At 36.2% G+C, this 17,437-nt stretch overlaps 3 protein-coding genes across 5 annotated transcripts; all 3 read right to left on the reverse strand.

Moving 5' to 3' along the window:
- Positions 1-468: 468 nt before the first annotated feature.
- On the reverse strand, positions 469-2,143 carry LOC140977164 (PHD finger-like domain-containing protein 5A). Of its 2 annotated transcripts, none has more exons than XM_073441775.1 (2): positions 2,025-2,143; positions 469-1,068 (listed from the first exon to the last, which is right to left on the reverse strand). In XM_073441775.1, the coding sequence occupies exons 1-2, from the start codon at positions 2,074-2,076 to the stop codon at positions 707-709; spliced, it is 414 nt and encodes a 137-aa protein (XP_073297876.1). In that variant the 5' UTR covers positions 2,077-2,143; the 3' UTR covers positions 469-706. The 2 variants fall into 2 exon arrangements, with proteins under 2 accessions (XP_073297876.1, XP_073297878.1); XM_073441777.1 differs by lacking the exon at positions 2,025-2,143 and adding an exon at positions 1,239-1,718.
- A 1,077-nt stretch (positions 2,144-3,220) lies between these two features.
- On the reverse strand, positions 3,221-7,302 carry LOC140977162 (leucine--tRNA ligase, cytoplasmic-like). The gene is made up of 2 exons (XM_073441773.1): positions 7,146-7,302; positions 3,221-6,570 (listed from the first exon to the last, which is right to left on the reverse strand). The coding sequence occupies exon 2, from the start codon at positions 6,543-6,545 to the stop codon at positions 3,288-3,290; it is 3,258 nt and encodes a 1,085-aa protein (XP_073297874.1). The 5' UTR covers positions 6,546-6,570; positions 7,146-7,302; the 3' UTR covers positions 3,221-3,287.
- Positions 7,303-8,853: 1,551 nt separating this feature from the next.
- On the reverse strand, positions 8,854-16,948 carry LOC140977165 (AMP deaminase-like). 2 transcript variants are annotated; one of them, XM_073441778.1, is made up of 20 exons: positions 16,421-16,947; positions 15,316-15,494; positions 14,977-15,157; positions 14,186-14,364; positions 13,990-14,041; positions 13,772-13,899; positions 13,492-13,671; positions 13,234-13,301; positions 12,964-13,106; positions 12,796-12,857; positions 12,391-12,504; positions 11,710-11,850; positions 11,205-11,357; positions 10,796-10,849; positions 10,609-10,719; positions 10,355-10,528; positions 10,192-10,272; positions 9,564-9,662; positions 9,359-9,480; positions 8,854-9,279 (listed from the first exon to the last, which is right to left on the reverse strand). In XM_073441778.1, exons 1-19 carry the CDS (start codon positions 16,788-16,790, stop codon positions 9,412-9,414), a joined length of 2,538 nt encoding a protein of 845 aa, XP_073297879.1. In that variant the 5' UTR covers positions 16,791-16,947; the 3' UTR covers positions 8,854-9,279; positions 9,359-9,411. The 2 variants fall into 2 exon arrangements, with proteins under 2 accessions (XP_073297879.1, XP_073297880.1); XM_073441779.1 differs by lacking the exon at positions 8,854-9,279 and having other exon boundaries at positions 9,427-9,480; positions 10,355-10,482; positions 16,421-16,948.
- Positions 16,949-17,437: the final 489 nt, after the last annotated feature.

The following is a 17,437-nucleotide window of genomic DNA, read 5'->3' on the forward strand; positions in this document are numbered from 1 at the left end:
GAATCCCATATAGTAGTTTACATCTGTTGGAAAACTTTATATGCCCAAAAACTAAATTGAATATAGAAGTGGGAGTCATAGTCAGTAGGTCATATGAGAAGAAATGAAGATGCAAATATGAAATCAAAGCAAATTAGGGAGCAGGCAAATAGTCATTTGAAACACGTTGTGTTCTAAAAATCGACATAGGGCGGCGCTGGCCGACCACACCGAAAAAGTGTTACTCGGCCAGGCTAGGCAGATTAAAACCCAACTTAAAAAATGAAAGTAATTTTTTTATAAGTCTTAAACCAAAGTCCAACAAAAAATATGATTTGATAGTTTGCCCTAACACACCAACTTTAATCTTATTAAGCTGATATCGTGGAATACGCTTAACGACATCTAATCCTCCGCCTAGGCGGCCTAGATGCTCGTCTGATGCTCGACTAGCGTCTAGCGAATTTTAGAAACTTGGAAAAACGCAACTTAAACAGAAATAACATCCATCCAGCTGACAGAGTATTACAAACGTCATAACATCATGAATGTTCAGGATTGCCAACAAAAGCACGTCTTTCATGTTGAACTCAACTTCATTTTAAATCTTTAGTGGACACCTCCACACCACACATAGAAAGGCAAGAGTCCCAATAACAAAACCCAAGAACATAAGACAATGTTGTTAAAAGGCAAAGGAAATGTAACAGCCATAACTAGCAGGCTATCACCTCTTCTTGAAGCCATATTTCTTCCTCTCATAAAACAGATCAGTTTTAGCACTCCCCAAGTTGACTATCTTAGGGCATCCATCCCTATCTTTTTCGAGCTGGGTGCACTCCTTGCAATAATAGGCGTCCGAGATTCCCACCCCACCACAGATGACACACCGGCCTTGGAAAGATCCATAATTGCATTCATCACATATACGAACAAGCGTGCAAGGGCGCACATAGGAATCACAAACCACACATTTTCCATCATCTTTCTCACAAAGCCTTCCTATAGCTATCCCTGGTTGCTTGCGACACATGATTAAATCTGGATGATGCTTAGCCATAACCTCTGGAAAATTCCTAGAAACAGTGACTGCAGCAAAAATTACCAGGTTTAGTTAATGCAAGAAATATACTCTTCTCTGCTAAAAATCCATTTTGTTTTGGACAGAAGGGAGAGGTAAAAAAAATACGAGAACAATAGATGCCAAATGGAACCATTTACTCCATAATCATTTTTTGATAGTAAAAAAAAAATCTTACATGCCATGTTAAAGGCCTAAATCTTATTTCACGTGCATCTAAATCTTATTTCACGTGCATCAAGCTTGAATTATGACACAAATTACATTTGCCTGTACAGGAGTAAGATCAGAGGTAATCTGTATCGTTTCAAAGAAAATGAACATAGACATGTATAGCAGGGAACAAAACTTTGCATCCAAGTTCTCCCATTTTCTATTTACAATTGTGCCTTTTATGGAGACACGATATACAATCATCAAAGCAGTGTGTCCTAAACAGTGAACACCACAAACTGAAGGGAAAAACAAATGAAGCTACACAAAAATTATATACAATGCGGGTCTTAACAGGTTCAGTCATCTTCATGCTCAAAAAACAAAGCAACCAATGGCTACCCAAACTGAACAATCAAAGGAAACTGGAAAATCACATGTTCATCAGCAAGCTGAAACAAGCTAAAATCTGCTTCCTTTTTTTCAAAAAAAAAAAAACCTAGAGATAATAGTTGTACCAAAAATATGAATTTTTAGGCCTACAGGATCATACTTCTTGTTGATTGACCACTCAAAAAGTCAAAATCATCTCTGTATCATTTTTTTCCCCAAAAAAACTCGTAATCATAAAAACTGCCTTCGTCCCCGCTAATTCCTAACATCCCTGCTGAAGATGTGAAATCACAAATTAAAAAAAAACGGAAACTAATTAAATATTAGAGCACTGCAATTTTCGAGCTTGTGATTGTTCGAGCCTGCGTGTGCGTATGAGCGGGCGAGGGACGAGAAAGATCGAGAAGTTGTCGAGAACCTGGTGCGATAGTGGAGAACTGTAGGCAGACGTGAGCGTAAAAATAATGCATTCAATCCCCTTTTTATTTTTTCTTTTTTTAGGAAAGTACATGGCACACCCCCATCTTTTAACTATTGCATTTTTACCCCATTATGTTTACAAAGTTATTTGAGTTTTATTCGGAATTCGGTCTCAATGTCTCCACCCTTTTGTACATGAGATGTCGATCGGTTTATAGCTGCATTAAAATATAAAAAATATATATTTTTTATGAATCATGTTGCGTTGAAAAATCAAGACGATTTCATAAAAGGTTTTGTGTTGTTTGATATACAATGATGAGAGTTGATATTTATAATCAGTGGCGGAGCCAGGAATATGGTTATATTCGGAATACAATTTTAAACTCTATAATTTTTTAATATTTTAAATTGATTTACCCGAACTAATATCAAATTAATTCAAAATTTACATACAATTTTTTTTAAAAAAAATTGAGCCACCCGAGTTTTACGTAAGGTGGCTCCGCCACTGTTTACAACTCATTTCTTATTATTTGCACTCTATTTATGAATAAATTTGACATATATTTTACATACGATATGAAATATAGATAATACAAAATGGAATGTAAATATTCACTCTATATGACGGTGATTTTTTTTCTTAAACTCAAATTTTGATAAAAAAAATTATGAAAAATGTAATCCCTGGTATTTTTGTCTAAGAAATGATTTTTTTTTCCCCAAAGAAATGATATTTTTTCAAATCATATCTTTTACAAACATTAAAATAAATATATTTATCAAAAGTTAGTATTAAAATAATTTATTTATCAAACGTATGTTTCAAAAAAAATTATCATCTCTTTTATTTTTATACACATCCGTAGAGATTAGATTTTAGAAAATTGAAGCAAATGATTTAACATAATTCAAAGTAGAAGTGATTTAAATTAATCAACAAGTAAAAAAATTTGACTTAATTATTGTATATTGTATCAGGGTACTACTGGTGAGAAATATTTAAGAAAATTTATCATGTTTAGAAGAAAGAAGAATTAACCGGTACTTTGAAAAATTAGGAACAAAGCATATTAATTAATTTAATAAGTGAACCCACAAAAGAAACATTGCAAACCATTCAAAAAGAATAAATATAGAAGCTTAATTCAAATACCTTAGTTCCAACGACAAATTTTCTTTTGTGAATAAGAATCACAGGAAGGAACAGAAAATTACAACAAATATGGACCAACTAAAATCTGGAAAAATATTCCATCTAGTTAACAAAGATTGCGGTAGGATTTCCTGGGGAGGGTGGGTTAGAGATTAAAACGGAGGAATAATCCCCAGCCCTTGCAGTAGCATCAGCATCGGCCGCACATAAGACTTCCAAATGTTCGAGTCCCAACTGCCGCTTGATCAGTTCTGAGTTCTCCTTCAGAACTTCGATTTCACCGAAAGGAAGCTTCAGATCCAACGCTTGTGCACCGACCGCCTTAGCTTCGTCTTTCTTGAACCTCAAAAAAGGCATACACAGCTTTTGGATTTGTTTAAAGTTTCCTTCTTTACCAATCTCACTTTTTTGTAATTCGGAAAGTATCTCTTGATCAGGCGCAAAGGTGGTGGTTGCTGCATCGAACTTCATCTGGAGTATGTTGAGACATACCTTTTTCCAGCCGTCATACTGTTCGTTTACAAATATCAGGCCAACTGTGGGCTTGTTCTGAACGTTTGTTGAGGGGGTCTTGGCTTTCTTGGAACCGGAGATCTGCTTCTGCAAAAGCTTCCTCATAGAAACAATCGAATCTTGCAAGTATTTGTTCGCCTTTTTGAGGGTAAGATCTGGTGAATAAGCTTCAGGCCATCCAGCTTTCACGGCATACCCATCCTTCTTCAAGAGCTCCTTCCACACATATTCTGTGTAATGTGGGCAGATCGGAGAAAGCAGTCGTGTTTGGACATCCATAAATCTCCATAATAAATCACGGTTCATTCCCCCTGAAGCACAAGAAAGTCTATACTCGTCCCTTGCAGCTTGAAGATCATAGAAACCACTTTTAAGGGCTTCTCGGAACATGTATTCACTATAGTTCTTCTCAGTCATCTTGGCAGCAATATTTATTTCATTGTTGAACACACGGTCTGCAAAAGTGCTGGCAGGACCACTTCTCAAAGTCGACTCAGCAGCTAGAACCTCCTCCATCCATGAGATTTCTTTTGTAAGACGTAATATCGCAGCATTAGCAGTCTCGAAGACAAAGTTGGCATCATCCATCCCATCACCGGCATCTGCTAGGGAGAACCTAGTGGCATCAGCTGAAAATTCCTCAATAGCTTCTCTAAGGGTCCTGAAATTCCCAGTTGACTTCGACATTTTCTCAGAATTCAGCATAATGTGACCGTTGCATCTGAATCCACGAGGCCAATGGTGCTTGGGCACGAGTGCTGTGTGGTTGTATATACAAAAAGTGAGATGATTTTGGATGAGATCCTTGCCAGATACTCTGAGATCGAATGGATACCAATACTCAAACTCTTCCTTCATCTTATAAAGAAGAGATGGAGATATTCCTGAGGATTTGGGATACGGTCCACCAACAAATAAGAAATCCCAAACCTCATCCGTTAGTTGTTCTGGTTTTACAGAAGACCTATCAGCCCCATACATTTCCCCTCTCTGCAAAACATGTGCTACAGTATAGTATGCCATGTATAGAGTGGAATCAGACAAAGACTCAACTAAGAACTCTTCATCCCAGGGAATACGAGTTCCTAGCCCGAAATTCCGAGAACATGCCCACTGATTCAACCAGCTCAAGGTGTGCTCAAAGCCATGTCTCGCTTCTTCCGAATAAAGATTCATGCTAGCCAAACACTCCTCGGCTGCCTTTCTCCATTCTTCTTCACCATAAGTGATGTACCACTGATCAGTCAAAGCCACAACACACTCATCCCCAGATCTTGACATGACTTTTTTTTCGGGTTCACTGTAAACCACACCAAGCTCCAACTCTAAAATCTTGTTCCTTATCAAACTTTTAGCCTCTTGAACTTTCATTCCGGTAAACTCACCCACAAGCATGGTACCCTCGTAGAATCCTCCCTTGTATATAATTTTCTTGGCATCATCGAGCTTTTCTCTGTCATTCTGACTCTTAATTTTTTTGTCAATGCATATTCTCTCTGCCGACTTGTCTCCAAATTCAGGGTGGTGGATGATGGGTATGATCTCGAACGGCACAACCCATTCATCCTTCACACCGTACTTGGCTCTGAATGCTGGCTTTGCTTTCAAATCTTGGAGCGCCATGTAGTCGTCTGGAGAATCACTTGGAACACTAGTAACAATTCCAGTACCCTTGTCAGTGAGAACTGATAGCATGGGCAAAGTATATATAATTTCGTTAAATGCTAAAGGGGATTTCAAAGGCAGACCAATTAGATCTTGACCAGTCAACTCTAGCAAACAAGTTGGCTTCTCTTGAAAACGTGACAGCTTCTGATAAGCCAAATTCAAAGCAGCCCTTCTTGTTAAGATAAACACCTGGTTGTCATCAATTTCAAAAGCCCCATACTTTCCATCGGGTAATACCCAACAATTGGTTTGCCCATACATAGTCTCTGGTCTCAATGTAGCAGCAGCTAGGTAGACCTTCTTTCCCTCCAAGACACTCATCTTTGAAGGGAACGGACCAATAACTTCCATTTTTATGAGAATATACTCCTGTGGGATAACACCTTCACCAGAAGCCCGATCATGGTCAGCACATGGTTGGCCATCCAAAGGTGAATATATAGTGTATCTCAAGTCCTTAACAATCTTTCCCATTGCTTTCAATTTCCTCACTTGCCACCTAACAAATGAATCAAAATATGGGTTCATATCAGTCGTGATAAATGTGCGCCTCCAATCACATCCCAGCCCAAAAGCCTTTAAATCCTCTACGGCCAATGGTGGAAAAAAATTGAGCCAGTGATATGGATTTGTGAATTTCACTATCTCATCGTCACTCAAACCATAACTCTGCATAATCTCCCATTGGTACTTGACACCACCAGACTTCGCCACAGCTTTCGATTTCTTACCTTTAAAGTTACCACCTGGTTGAGCTTGATTCCCTTCACTTTCATTCTCTGTTTTCCCCCCGGGCTCGACGCTTTCTTCTTCCTGAACAACAGGAAAAACCGGCGGGTTGCCAAACATTTCGATCTCCCTGGTAAGCTTATCAGCTGAAGCCTTAATTGGCATCCCAGTACAATGAAAAGCAAATGGCAAGAGCACATTTGCTCCCCTCAATCTATGGTAGGCGGCAGCAAATTCAAGCTTCGAAAGGGAAAAGGCATGACCCAAATGGAGATATCCATTCATATATGGGAATGGAAAGTTACCAAAGAACTTCTCACCTGGTTTTGGTGGTGAGTCCTTGGGATCAGCCTGAAACACATTGCCGTCATCCCACATCTTCTGTACCTGTGACTCAATTTCCAAAAGTTTATCTCTTCGAGCAAAGCTTTTTCCTGTTTCTTCCGTCATTTTGTTACCAGCTAGCCCTGAAACGCTGAGAGAAGAGAAAATAACACGTCAAATTGATGATAAATTATGGAAAGCATAGAATACTTTAGACACGAGTACAATTTCAAGACACACATAAAAGTGCTTCAACAACATAGAAATCTTAGATGTAATCTCCTTGTGATCCCGGCAATTACTAAGTGACAAATTATTACAGTTCTCAAATGCATAAATTATTTCCCGCTGACTAACATACATGCATGCATTTATAACCACGAACTGCAAGTGTTAATAAAAAAGGTAAGATGTAAATTTGACAAAATTGTGTACGAGCTATTTACCACCAAAATACTAATCCTATAAACAAAAATTGATAAAAACTTACTCGGCCAAAATTGCTTCACATCTTCTGATTTAGCAAAAGAAAATTAACACAATGAATCACCAAAACATAGAATCTTTTACATTCAGTCCCCCCCAGATCTACAAAAATACCGTGATTTATACAATTCTACGCCATCTATACAATAAACACATAACTTTAGCCATCTATACAATAAAACACATAAATTTAAAGAACAATATAATAATTTGAAAACACGAAAGAATAACAGAACATACCTTGATTTACCAAAATTTAGGAACGGAAGTGGGGAGAGAAGGTTGCGCCGGTGAGTGTGAGGAATGCGTCTCAAAAAAATATTTGACGCCACAGCTTAGTAGTAACAGATAAGAATGAAAGCTTAAATGTAACTCGACTTAGGGTTTAAGGTCAGAGGACTTCCAAATTCGATCCTTACGAAAGAAGTCGGGTCGGTTCATGTTGGGTCAGGCCGGGTTTGATTGGCTGCAATAACCCGAATAACTTCGAATTTGATTAGCTTAATTTAGTTATTTGCTTCATCACTTAAAAAAGTTGATTATGAATCCATTTTATAAATTTTTGCAACTTCATAAAAAAAATTTTATAATCATTTTAAAAAAAAACACTTATAAATACTACCATAGTGATCACCGCGTTCAATTATATATTTTACTTGATTTGATATAGAATTTTTTCTTAGATTTTAAAATATTCTCTACATAAAAATTTCAAAATTTGATATTTATGAAATTCCATACTATTATCTATTATATATTTTATTAAAGTCGAGAACATGATAGTAATCACCTAGGAAGGACACCAACTTTTTCTTCCAACTTTACATTTATATGATACTAATATTACACTTGTTTTTTGTTTTTTTTCAAAAAAAATTTCAGCACACACTTTTATTTTTATTTTTTTTATTTCAACAATTCAAATATAAATTTGTCCCTCCATAATTTGTCAAATTTCATTTTAATTCATCGATAATGATAAAAAAGATTGTACACACACGCATAACGTGTGCAGAGTAACTAATATAATAGATATATAGCCACGTTAGAGAAACTGTTTTTGTAAGACACCAAATTTTCTTCCATCTTTGTCCCAACATTTCAACACAACTTTTATCGGCATTCTCTCAACTTCTATCAACTGGACATGTTCATCTCTCCACTACATCAATTTCTTTCTCTATCAACAACGTTGTTGTCTTATTTTAAATATTCCACTTTTAAGTTATGACCATGCGCATGATATTTATGCATAATATATATTAAACACGATGTGTGTGTCCGAATCACTAGTAATATTTAATAGTTATGATGGGTCATATAGTAAATGGAAAAAGGCTACATTTATATGGTTATTTCAATTGTATTAAGTAAATATTGATTGTTTGAAAAAATTAGAAATGAATGTATCCGTGTAAAAATAATATTTTGAATGGTTGATTTGGAATTTTAAAATAGTAATTTAATTTAATTTTTTTTTAAATAATAATAATTTGATTGAGTGCAAAAAGGTTAAAAGTCAAACAAAGAACGAATCGTTGAAAGTTTTAGATGTAGTTCGACAAAATTTGATTTGGAAGAATATATTTGATTCAATCACATTTACGATGAAAATGTTTAACCTCCTTGATTCGAAATGGAAATTAAATAATTAAAAATTGACCATCAACAATCGAGCTAATTAATTATTTGAGCAGGATCGAGCTAATTAATTATTGAAATGCGTAAAATGTTACTTGCTTTGAAATGGATAAATTTATTTCCGTTCACCATATACTTTATTCAGGCTTGAATTTCGACATTTCTTTTACCTATTGCATGACGGTTATTGCATTACTTAATTAGGCCTTCTTGAAATTTACAAGCCGCCGAGATTAGAATACTTCGATATACGCTTGATCAATCAATCCATGGCAAAGGGGTAAATTGAAAAAAATAATAAAAAGGATTGTAATAAAATATATTGAAGTGCGTTGGCCCTAACATTACCAAGAAATCCATTCATTCTACAACTCTAATAAAATATTCCTTTAAGTTAAAAGTTTACCCGTTCTTATTCTATGTTTTGCCTTTTTTCCTAGTGTATATACAACTTTCAAGGTCTAACATTCACATGTTGGGCATTGGACTCCTGACTAGCAGGGTACACATTCTCGCTTGATTCACTTATTTGATATACCGGGTATATAACTCCTATATATATTTATATACCATTTTAAGTAAAACTTTTGCTACGGGTTGTGTTCGGGCCAGGTTCATCTCTTCTTGAGCAAGCAGACATCCCAAAGCAGGATCACAGAATCCATATTTCGTCACGGATGAGAGCTCTAGCTTATATTACAGCAGAAATTTCAAATGATTGGGTCGCTGGTCCCTGTAACCACAGGAAAGGAAAAACCATGTTTGTTAAATACTCATAATTCATACAGGATGCAAGATTAAGCCAAACACACCTTTGTATGTCATGGTATCAACACATGCTCGGAATGAAGACTAGCCAAGCTCATCATGTGTCAATAAACTGGGGAAAGTTTGCCTTGCCCAAATATACCTGGTGCATTTCCTCTTTCCAGATCTAGATAAAGTAGAATTTACAGCGTGACATTCTCCAGACTTGTTTTATTTTTTTATGATAAATCTACGAAGTGTAAGGCATACCATCTCACGGAATTCTAGTCGAATATGAGGCACATTTGTCCTGTGTATGTCATTTCCATCCGGTCCTCGTTTAAAGTACATCTTCCCAATCCAATGAGACTGAAATCATGATATTCAAGTATGAGCATTAGTAACAAAGCTCAAGTACTTACGATCCTGTTACAGAATGCTTCTAGGTAGAGGATGATAAATAAAATGGTCACACTGCATACACTTGCATCAGATTAACAAAAATGACTCAACAGACCAGATTTATAATTGAAACAAACCAAAGATATAACGCACTGATATTGGATTCATGGCCCATGGGACATCAAAAACTTTTTTGATACCCTAAAGCAAAGAGTAGAGAAAAAACTGAACTTTCTGACTTTATTTTCACCCTGTCCATAAAAATAAAAACATATGTTGCTTATTACAAAAAAAGGCATGTGTTTCGATTAGCTAAAACATTTCATTACCCAGCACAAAGACCTTTTATTACCATCACGTGCCTTTCATGAAAACAAAGTTATTTTATATTTAAGTTTTGACAAGAAACAAATTTTCTTATAGCCAAGTGCCAACAGCCTTTGATGTGTGGTCCACATCAATGCCATCAACGTCAATAATTCCCATAACTTCATACCTTCAAAGCATGTGAGAAACCGGACTGATAAACTGAATTCCGAGCGATCTCACATAAATCGCATGAACTTAACTTCCAAACCTACAATAGCAAAAGGTTATAACAAGAGTCAGATTTCATGAACAAGTATATACAAGTGGAAAACTAAGTTGGGCACACTTACAGAAGCAGCTATACTGTACTCTTCAACCAAAGGTTCTTTGGTTAAGTGGATCTGTAATGGATCATCAGTCGAGAGGGACACGTTGAGACCCCGCAAGAAGAACGTGGGAAAAGGATTTCGATGGTAGTCTAAAAATAGGGAGTTGTTGCTCAATGGAGACATCGCCAAACCAATCTGAATTATATGTCAGTTCCGACCACCAGAAACCATCATAGAATAAGATGAATAGCATATATCAATCTTAGACTTCTTACCTGGGCTAGGTAGTACAAATATTGAAGGACGGGAGATTTTCTCAGATTGATTCCGTGTGCAATATTATGAGATGTAAGAAATGTTGCCGCCAGATGATCTATATCACCAGCCTGATCACACAGTCTAAGTGATGTATCCAGACCATAAAAGTAATGAACATTTAGATGGATGAAACCTGACACACACCTCTCCAGAATGGGGCCGGAACTTAATAGTTGTCATACCCTTCGACTCACGAAGCTGTTTTTTGACAATTAAAGTGATGTAAAAAATTTTGGAAATAAGAGTACCAATAAGTAGAATTGCAGGACATTGACCAAAGCGTGGCTAGTAAAAACATTTATGTTCATGGTGAAACAAGTATGTGTCACAGCTTACTAAGCAAAAGGGACAAATGCATCCTCACTAATAAGGACATTATCATTGACTGGAATATATCCTAGATAAAATGACCCTCTATAGACATTGAGTGCTCAAGCTATATAAAAATTACAGCCATGCAAGCTTGCAAGTACAAGTAAAAAAGAAACAAATTTTAACTATGACCTTTGAGATCATGGTAAGAGAGATTGTTCACAAAGTACAAGCTCTGTACCTTGTTCAGGGTATAGAGGTTAGCATAGCAGTAGTATACATAGTACGAAAATGCAGGATTAAATATATTGGTCCACTGAGCAGGTGTAGGCATATGTTTTGTAGGCCGTCTTTCAGGTTTGCTTTCGTCATCCACAAGATCCAGTCCAACAACCTGTTTAGACCAAATGTCATGGTAGTTTATCATAATCCCATGAAGAAATAGGTTAGCATTGTCATACTAAATTTGAACATCCGACTCTCTGCCATAAAAGTTAATTTTCAAGGGCTATGTGACCAAAAGGCCCAAGCAGTATCTAAGGTGAAGCAAAAGAAACCGACATAACCGATACCAGTTTTTTCTCAAAATGACTCGTGTCCCAAAATGAACACTCGCTGCATAACGCATCCATTATATCAATAGAACCCAATTGGTGATTTGAGGTGAGCACATTTGCAATTTTAATAAATTCTGATCTATAAACGTGCTTAAGAATTTGAAAGAGAAGTCATACGAGGGGGATCACCTGCTTTAAAAACACGTGCAACTGTGGATGTGAATCCGGATCAACAGTCACCTCAAACAAAGGCAGAAAGATGTTATCAAGGATGTTTTGAAATGAGGTGACAATCCCCATCTCCTTGTACACATTGTAGAGCCTAGGGAGCTACAAGACAAAATTTCTAAAGTGAGAATGACATCATTCACATTTCTACATGCTAAAAGATGTTCTGGCAGATAAAGCGGACAATGCCAAACGCACGAGAAAAATGTGACAATTAATTGCAAAAAAAAAATTTCTTGATAAAGAAAGAGATGACACTCCAACCTGCTCCATTTAATATAACTCTACATAAAGATCAAATTCCTACTTTATTTTTTCGCTCATATTACCAAGTACCTTAACCGGAGTTGCATCATTATAAAGATAAACCTTTATGCATGTGCATATATTCCATTAAACTTTATCAGCATATAAATGTTCAGAGAAGAATAGTATCCTATTACTTTACAAAGGTTAGTTGAGTGATGCTCATCTCAGATTGGTATAAATCAAGTAGACTTGTTTGAAAAGGATGTCATATTTATTCCCCATTAGATGAGTTCCTCTTACAAAATAAAACTCTATAATATAATCACTGGTGAGCGAGAATATGATACACAAACACAGAAACTATATTAAATGAATGAGGTACCATCGTTTTACCTGAATCAACCAGACAACGTTTTCACTATACAAATCATTATTTACAATCCAACTTGCCAGTTGATCCCACTCGCTCATTTTTCTGCCATATATTGATATTCGATATTCAGCCATCTGTTCAAGTGCAAGATAAGATCTCAGGAACAAAAAGAATATCGAAAGAAATGGCATATACAGATTATTTACTTTCTTTCCCCTGAAACATATGCTCTAGGAACTGTAAGCATAGCACAAATAAAATATATGAGAGGTGAAAAGATAAAATTTAAAATGAGTTGACAATTAAAAAGCAAATTAAAAATCCCCAACATCGTGGCAACCCAAACAGAAATAATGACACCCTAATTTCATACAAAATTGTATCAGTAACAAATAAATCCACCAAACGTTCTCCCAGATACGCACTTGATATTTACTTGCAGCCAAATCTGAGAACACTTGCTTAGTTAGCTCACCTAAGAATCGACCTGTTGAAAAAATTACAGGTTAAATTAAATTCCATCAATAAATACAATCAACCAAAATCAAGAGGGGAAGCACTTGATAAGATCTTGTGACAACATCAGAGATTACCTTGGATCAGATTATCCTGCTTCAAAAAGATCTCTCTTAGTCTACTCTGACCACAGGGATTGTATTTCAAGTTAAACTTGTCGAAGCGATGAAAGGTGCTTTTATCAGCATGGACATCTAATAGATCAACATTCAGGTCGTAACTGTCAAATATATCCGAACAAGAAGTCATTTACATATTAACTATGAGTAAAAAATAAACTACGTAATATTTCCACTTTTTTGAAAGCCTGTGCATTCTTTCCCTCAAGTGTAAGTCCATATCGTTACCCAGTCAAATCCAAACTCTCAAACACCTCTTTCAAAGTAAGATATGTCCCATCTCTGAAAATAACAACCTGAGACAAGGATATGAGGGTTATCCCTATGCAGCTGCATTACATTAAAATATTTAACTTCATAGATTCTGTAACTTTGACTTCCGTTTATGTTTTCCCCTTTCCTTCTGATCATTTCAATCTCATGATAAATTCTGTTGTTATTAGAATGAGAGCTGGAATGAAAGGGTAATAGGAAACAACAGATTACCTCGTCTGGCTCCTTCCTCAGCTTAGACTTTATAAACCTTAAAAGATGTTTCTGGTTCATGCAAGCTGAGTGATGGACATGTGTGTCAACTTTTCTCACATTATAAAAATCTCGATGTGGTGCGCTTTTTTGAGCCAAGAATTCTCTATCCGCATTAAGCATCAGATGAAGGTTGAATTTCTGCTTCAAACGCATTCCAAGAATAAATCAGATGAACAATAATAAATGGACATCAAGAGTAAACATTTCAGACAAATTATTGCAAAAATGATAAACGAACCTGTTCTAGAAGAACTAGCCTATGGTGACAAAGTGTTCTGATATTCCCAGCAGCAATAATTTTAAGGATATGATGCAAGTCAGTGAAAAATGTGGTAGCATTGGCAACTGGATAAAGTTTGTCTTCGGCTGTGGAAATAGAGAGAGAGACAGAGAGACACATTTATGAGGCATACTACTAATAGAAACTTTGATCGATAGAAATGTAATGCAGCTCACACTCTTTATTTGCATAAACATGAACAACTCCATCTTCCATCTGAAAATAGTGCTGCATGAATTTGAAGAACAAATCACATGGTTGACATTCAATTTTAATGGACGTCAGTAGCATACAAGAACATAAAATAAAAGGAAATTTAACTTAGAAAATCAATATAAAAAAGCCAGAACACGAGTTCATACAGAGCCTTACATCAGATTTCATCTCTGGAGTATGATCAAATGGGTTTGGAATTGGCTTCGGGGTATTAGGATCAGATATGATTTCCTTTTCCCAAGGAGAAACAGCTTCTCTAAAAACATAACTTCTCCTCATTTCAAGACAATCTTGAAGATTGCAGTAAACCTCTGCTTCATCAGCAGACGGTGTCTCTAACAGCAATCACAAGGAACTGAAATCAATTTCTCGCATGCAAATGTACCAAAGCTACCGTCCACACACAGCACTTTATAAAAGTAATCAAGATGAATGTGCAGAAATTATTTTCAAAACATACAACTTCTTCAGCAAATAGCTGACAATTAGAAGACAAAAGATCAAATCATATTTCAAAAACCAAATTACTATTCGATATCAAGAGTCAGAACTGCACATTTGTAACATGAATTTCAAGAAATATCAACAGATCTGAAATATTTGACACAATATTGACCAGCAATACTTCAACCGTTTGACACGTGATGATTAGAAATGAAGTTGAATCAACAAGAAAATTTACACATGGAAAAGTACAGCCACAAACACTTGAAGACACTTGATTAACTCAGCTATGATTCAAAATGAAAAATTGATCAGCTTTGAAGCATTGTTATATTAAATCCCATTAAAGACAAATGATAAAAGGCTTTTGCTTCTGCTTCGACCGTTGTGTCAGCTAGACCCTTAGCTTGGTGAGGATTGATAGTTATCGCAACACACCTCTCACTAGAATAACACTGAAAAATATTCAATGGAAGATGGCATGGCATAGATAATGACAATACCTGTTGGAGAAATTCTCAGTCGCACAAAAGTTTCTTGTTCTGGCTCTTTCCTCAGAATATCAGCAGCAACCGGATCAGGTTGAACTCCATGAAGGTCACCAGATACACTATGTGAGCGAATTATGCTTGATGTAGCCATTGGCATCTGTTCTCCATTTGTATGGATATGATCTGGCAAGTTCTGAAATATGCTTTCACACTCAGGGGCACAATCAACTAAATATTGAAAACTTTTCAAAAATGTGAATAGAATATCATGGTTTGCAAATGCTTTAGGAAATATCATTCTACTGCTTGTGTTTTGTGCCTGAACATTTTTTATTTATCAATGTAGCTCACCACACTTCCATTAGTATGAACGTATGTCGTATCTAATTTAGCAGCATCAGTCAAATTATCTTCGTCATCTGAACCTTCTATACTCTCAAATGCACTAACACTAGCAACGGGTGATTTGGGAGAAACGGGGCGAGAATGATGGCCTGCTCTCATTGTTGAACTAGCGCCACCAGATTTCCCTGAAATAAAAGAAGTTCCCAGGCTTCATTATTAAGCTCAAGTATAAGGTAAAAAAAAAACAAGAAACATAATTTATGCCAGCAGAGTCACTGGCAGTAGTTACTGCCATTAAAAGAAAACCAAATTCTTGCAATATTTCATAACCAAGGGAATATTCAGACAAGAACAATTTACTATCCAATTGTTTTCGAAAACGTAATATCAGGTCAAGCACAAATGTGAAACCTACACATGAGTTGAACTAGTGTACTAAAACCTTATCATCAGACCTTTTTCGCATGGTTTGTGATGTCAACAACTCCTTAGCTACATTTTCTACATATTACACAAGCATGATAGTTTTCTGGTGTTCCTAACCAAGTGTTTGTATAACTTTAATTTCTATGTTTGCCAAATACAGGTCAATAGGAATTTGGCATTCTCAACCTACGGGTGCCATTTAGTAATTTAACCAGCGGTTACAAAAATGCTTAATCAATTGCCAACAATTCCCCCATTCTCATTAAATTTTTCACAGCATTTCTCGGACAGGAATCATATCGTGATGGTAACAGACAACAGCCTAAAACTGGCTTTCTTAAATTTAAATAAGTGAAGATGGAACGCAAGACAACGGAAAATCGACCAATATAGTCTTTATCCATGATATGGCAATAAACAGCTTTAAGTACGATGTATTCAACCGCAACGCTTTACAGCAATACATGCCCCAAAACTCCAGCTATCCTCCTTTCCAATTATGCATATTGAACTCAACTAATTGACTCGGTCGTCTAAACAAAAGCAACCACAATGCCCAGCCAAAAATTTGCATAATCCTACTATGATTTAAAAAATTTGCAAATTATATGTCACACATCTATCATATTCAGAACACATAGAGTTCATAAAAACAAATCAATTACTCCTGCCGGCATTTGAATACCTTCAGGAAGCGTGTGGAGCCTCGGCAAACCCGGGGGGATATAATCAATGTGCACGGGACCGTTCCTCTTCTCCTCGACCTCTCCACCAGCACCGGAAAACGAAGCTACGTCAGGCAAAGACGCTGAACCACGGCGATAGCTCCCGCCATTGGCCTTCCGCCTCCCGTAGCTCCTCCTCGACGGATAATACTTCTTGACATGCTCCACGGAGTCCCCGCCTTCATCCGCCTCCTCTTTGTCCTTCTCTATCGCCTTCGCGAACTCCAATAGCTGATTCAAAGTCTTACGGTGCATATAATACGCCGAAACCGCCACAAACGACGCTCCAAAAAGTGCCGCCATAGCCAGATGCAGCGAATAAGCATCCATTTTCCTGTATATAAATATATATATGTATGTATACAAAACAATGCTTGCAATTCTACGTACGTGAAATTTGTGTGCTTGTGGATTGTCGTAGACAGCGCCGAATGCCGCCGATGAACCCTACTGCTGTGAGTGGGGGGAGCTTGCTTTGTATTTATTACTCAGTAGGCGAGGGCCAAGGCGGGCTATTTATAGGGAAAGCTGAGAATCGGAGAAATACCACACTACTTGTAATATTCTTTTATTCTTCGTTTTTGCTTTTATAATTATAATAATTCAATTCCATTTGTGGATAAAGTATTCCGTGAAATGTCGAACTTACCCCTATAATTTAGTTAATCAAATTGTACTTCATAAAAAAACAGAAAATAAAGATTTTTTTTTCCCTTTCATAATCTCTTTTATTTTATTTTATTTTTTTTGACTCTACAGTTGGATTTGGATAGAAATATTTGAAACTATATATTTTGAATATATATTATTATTTTAACATATTTAAATTCATATTTTAAATTTTCTTTTAAATCAAATTCTCTCGTCTAAACGTAATTAAGTGCGATGTGGGATAGGTTGAGGTGAAAATGAAATTAAAAACATTGATATTATTATTATTATTAACTAAAGAATGAAAATGACAACAGTTTAAATAT

The sequence above is a fragment of the Primulina huaijiensis genome, chromosome 5 (assembly GCF_012295235.1).
Source record: "Primulina huaijiensis isolate GDHJ02 chromosome 5, ASM1229523v2, whole genome shotgun sequence".
Taxonomy (NCBI): domain Eukaryota; kingdom Viridiplantae; phylum Streptophyta; class Magnoliopsida; order Lamiales; family Gesneriaceae; genus Primulina; species Primulina huaijiensis.

Coding starts and splice junctions, on each gene's coding strand:
- LOC140977165 (XM_073441778.1), bottom strand. CDS start 16,790: ATGGATGCTTATTCGCTGCATCTGGCTATGGCGGCACTTTTTGGAGCG. Junction 14,365..14,976: donor ACTGAGAATTTCTCCAACAG/GTATTGTCATTA, acceptor GATTGCTGTTAG/AGACACCGTCTGCTGATGAA. Junction 12,858..12,963: donor GCAGGATAATCTGATCCAAG/GTAATCTCTGAT, acceptor TTTTTTCAACAG/GTCGATTCTTAGGTGAGCTA.
- LOC140977162 (XM_073441773.1), bottom strand. CDS start 6,545: ATGACGGAAGAAACAGGAAAAAGCTTTGCTCGAAGAGATAAACTTTTG.
- LOC140977164 (XM_073441775.1), bottom strand. CDS start 2,076: ATGCATTATTTTTACGCTCACGTCTGCCTACAGTTCTCCACTATCGCA. Junction 1,069..2,024: donor GTTCTCCACTATCGCACCAG/GTTCTCGACAAC, acceptor TTTTTGCTGCAG/TCACTGTTTCTAGGAATTTT.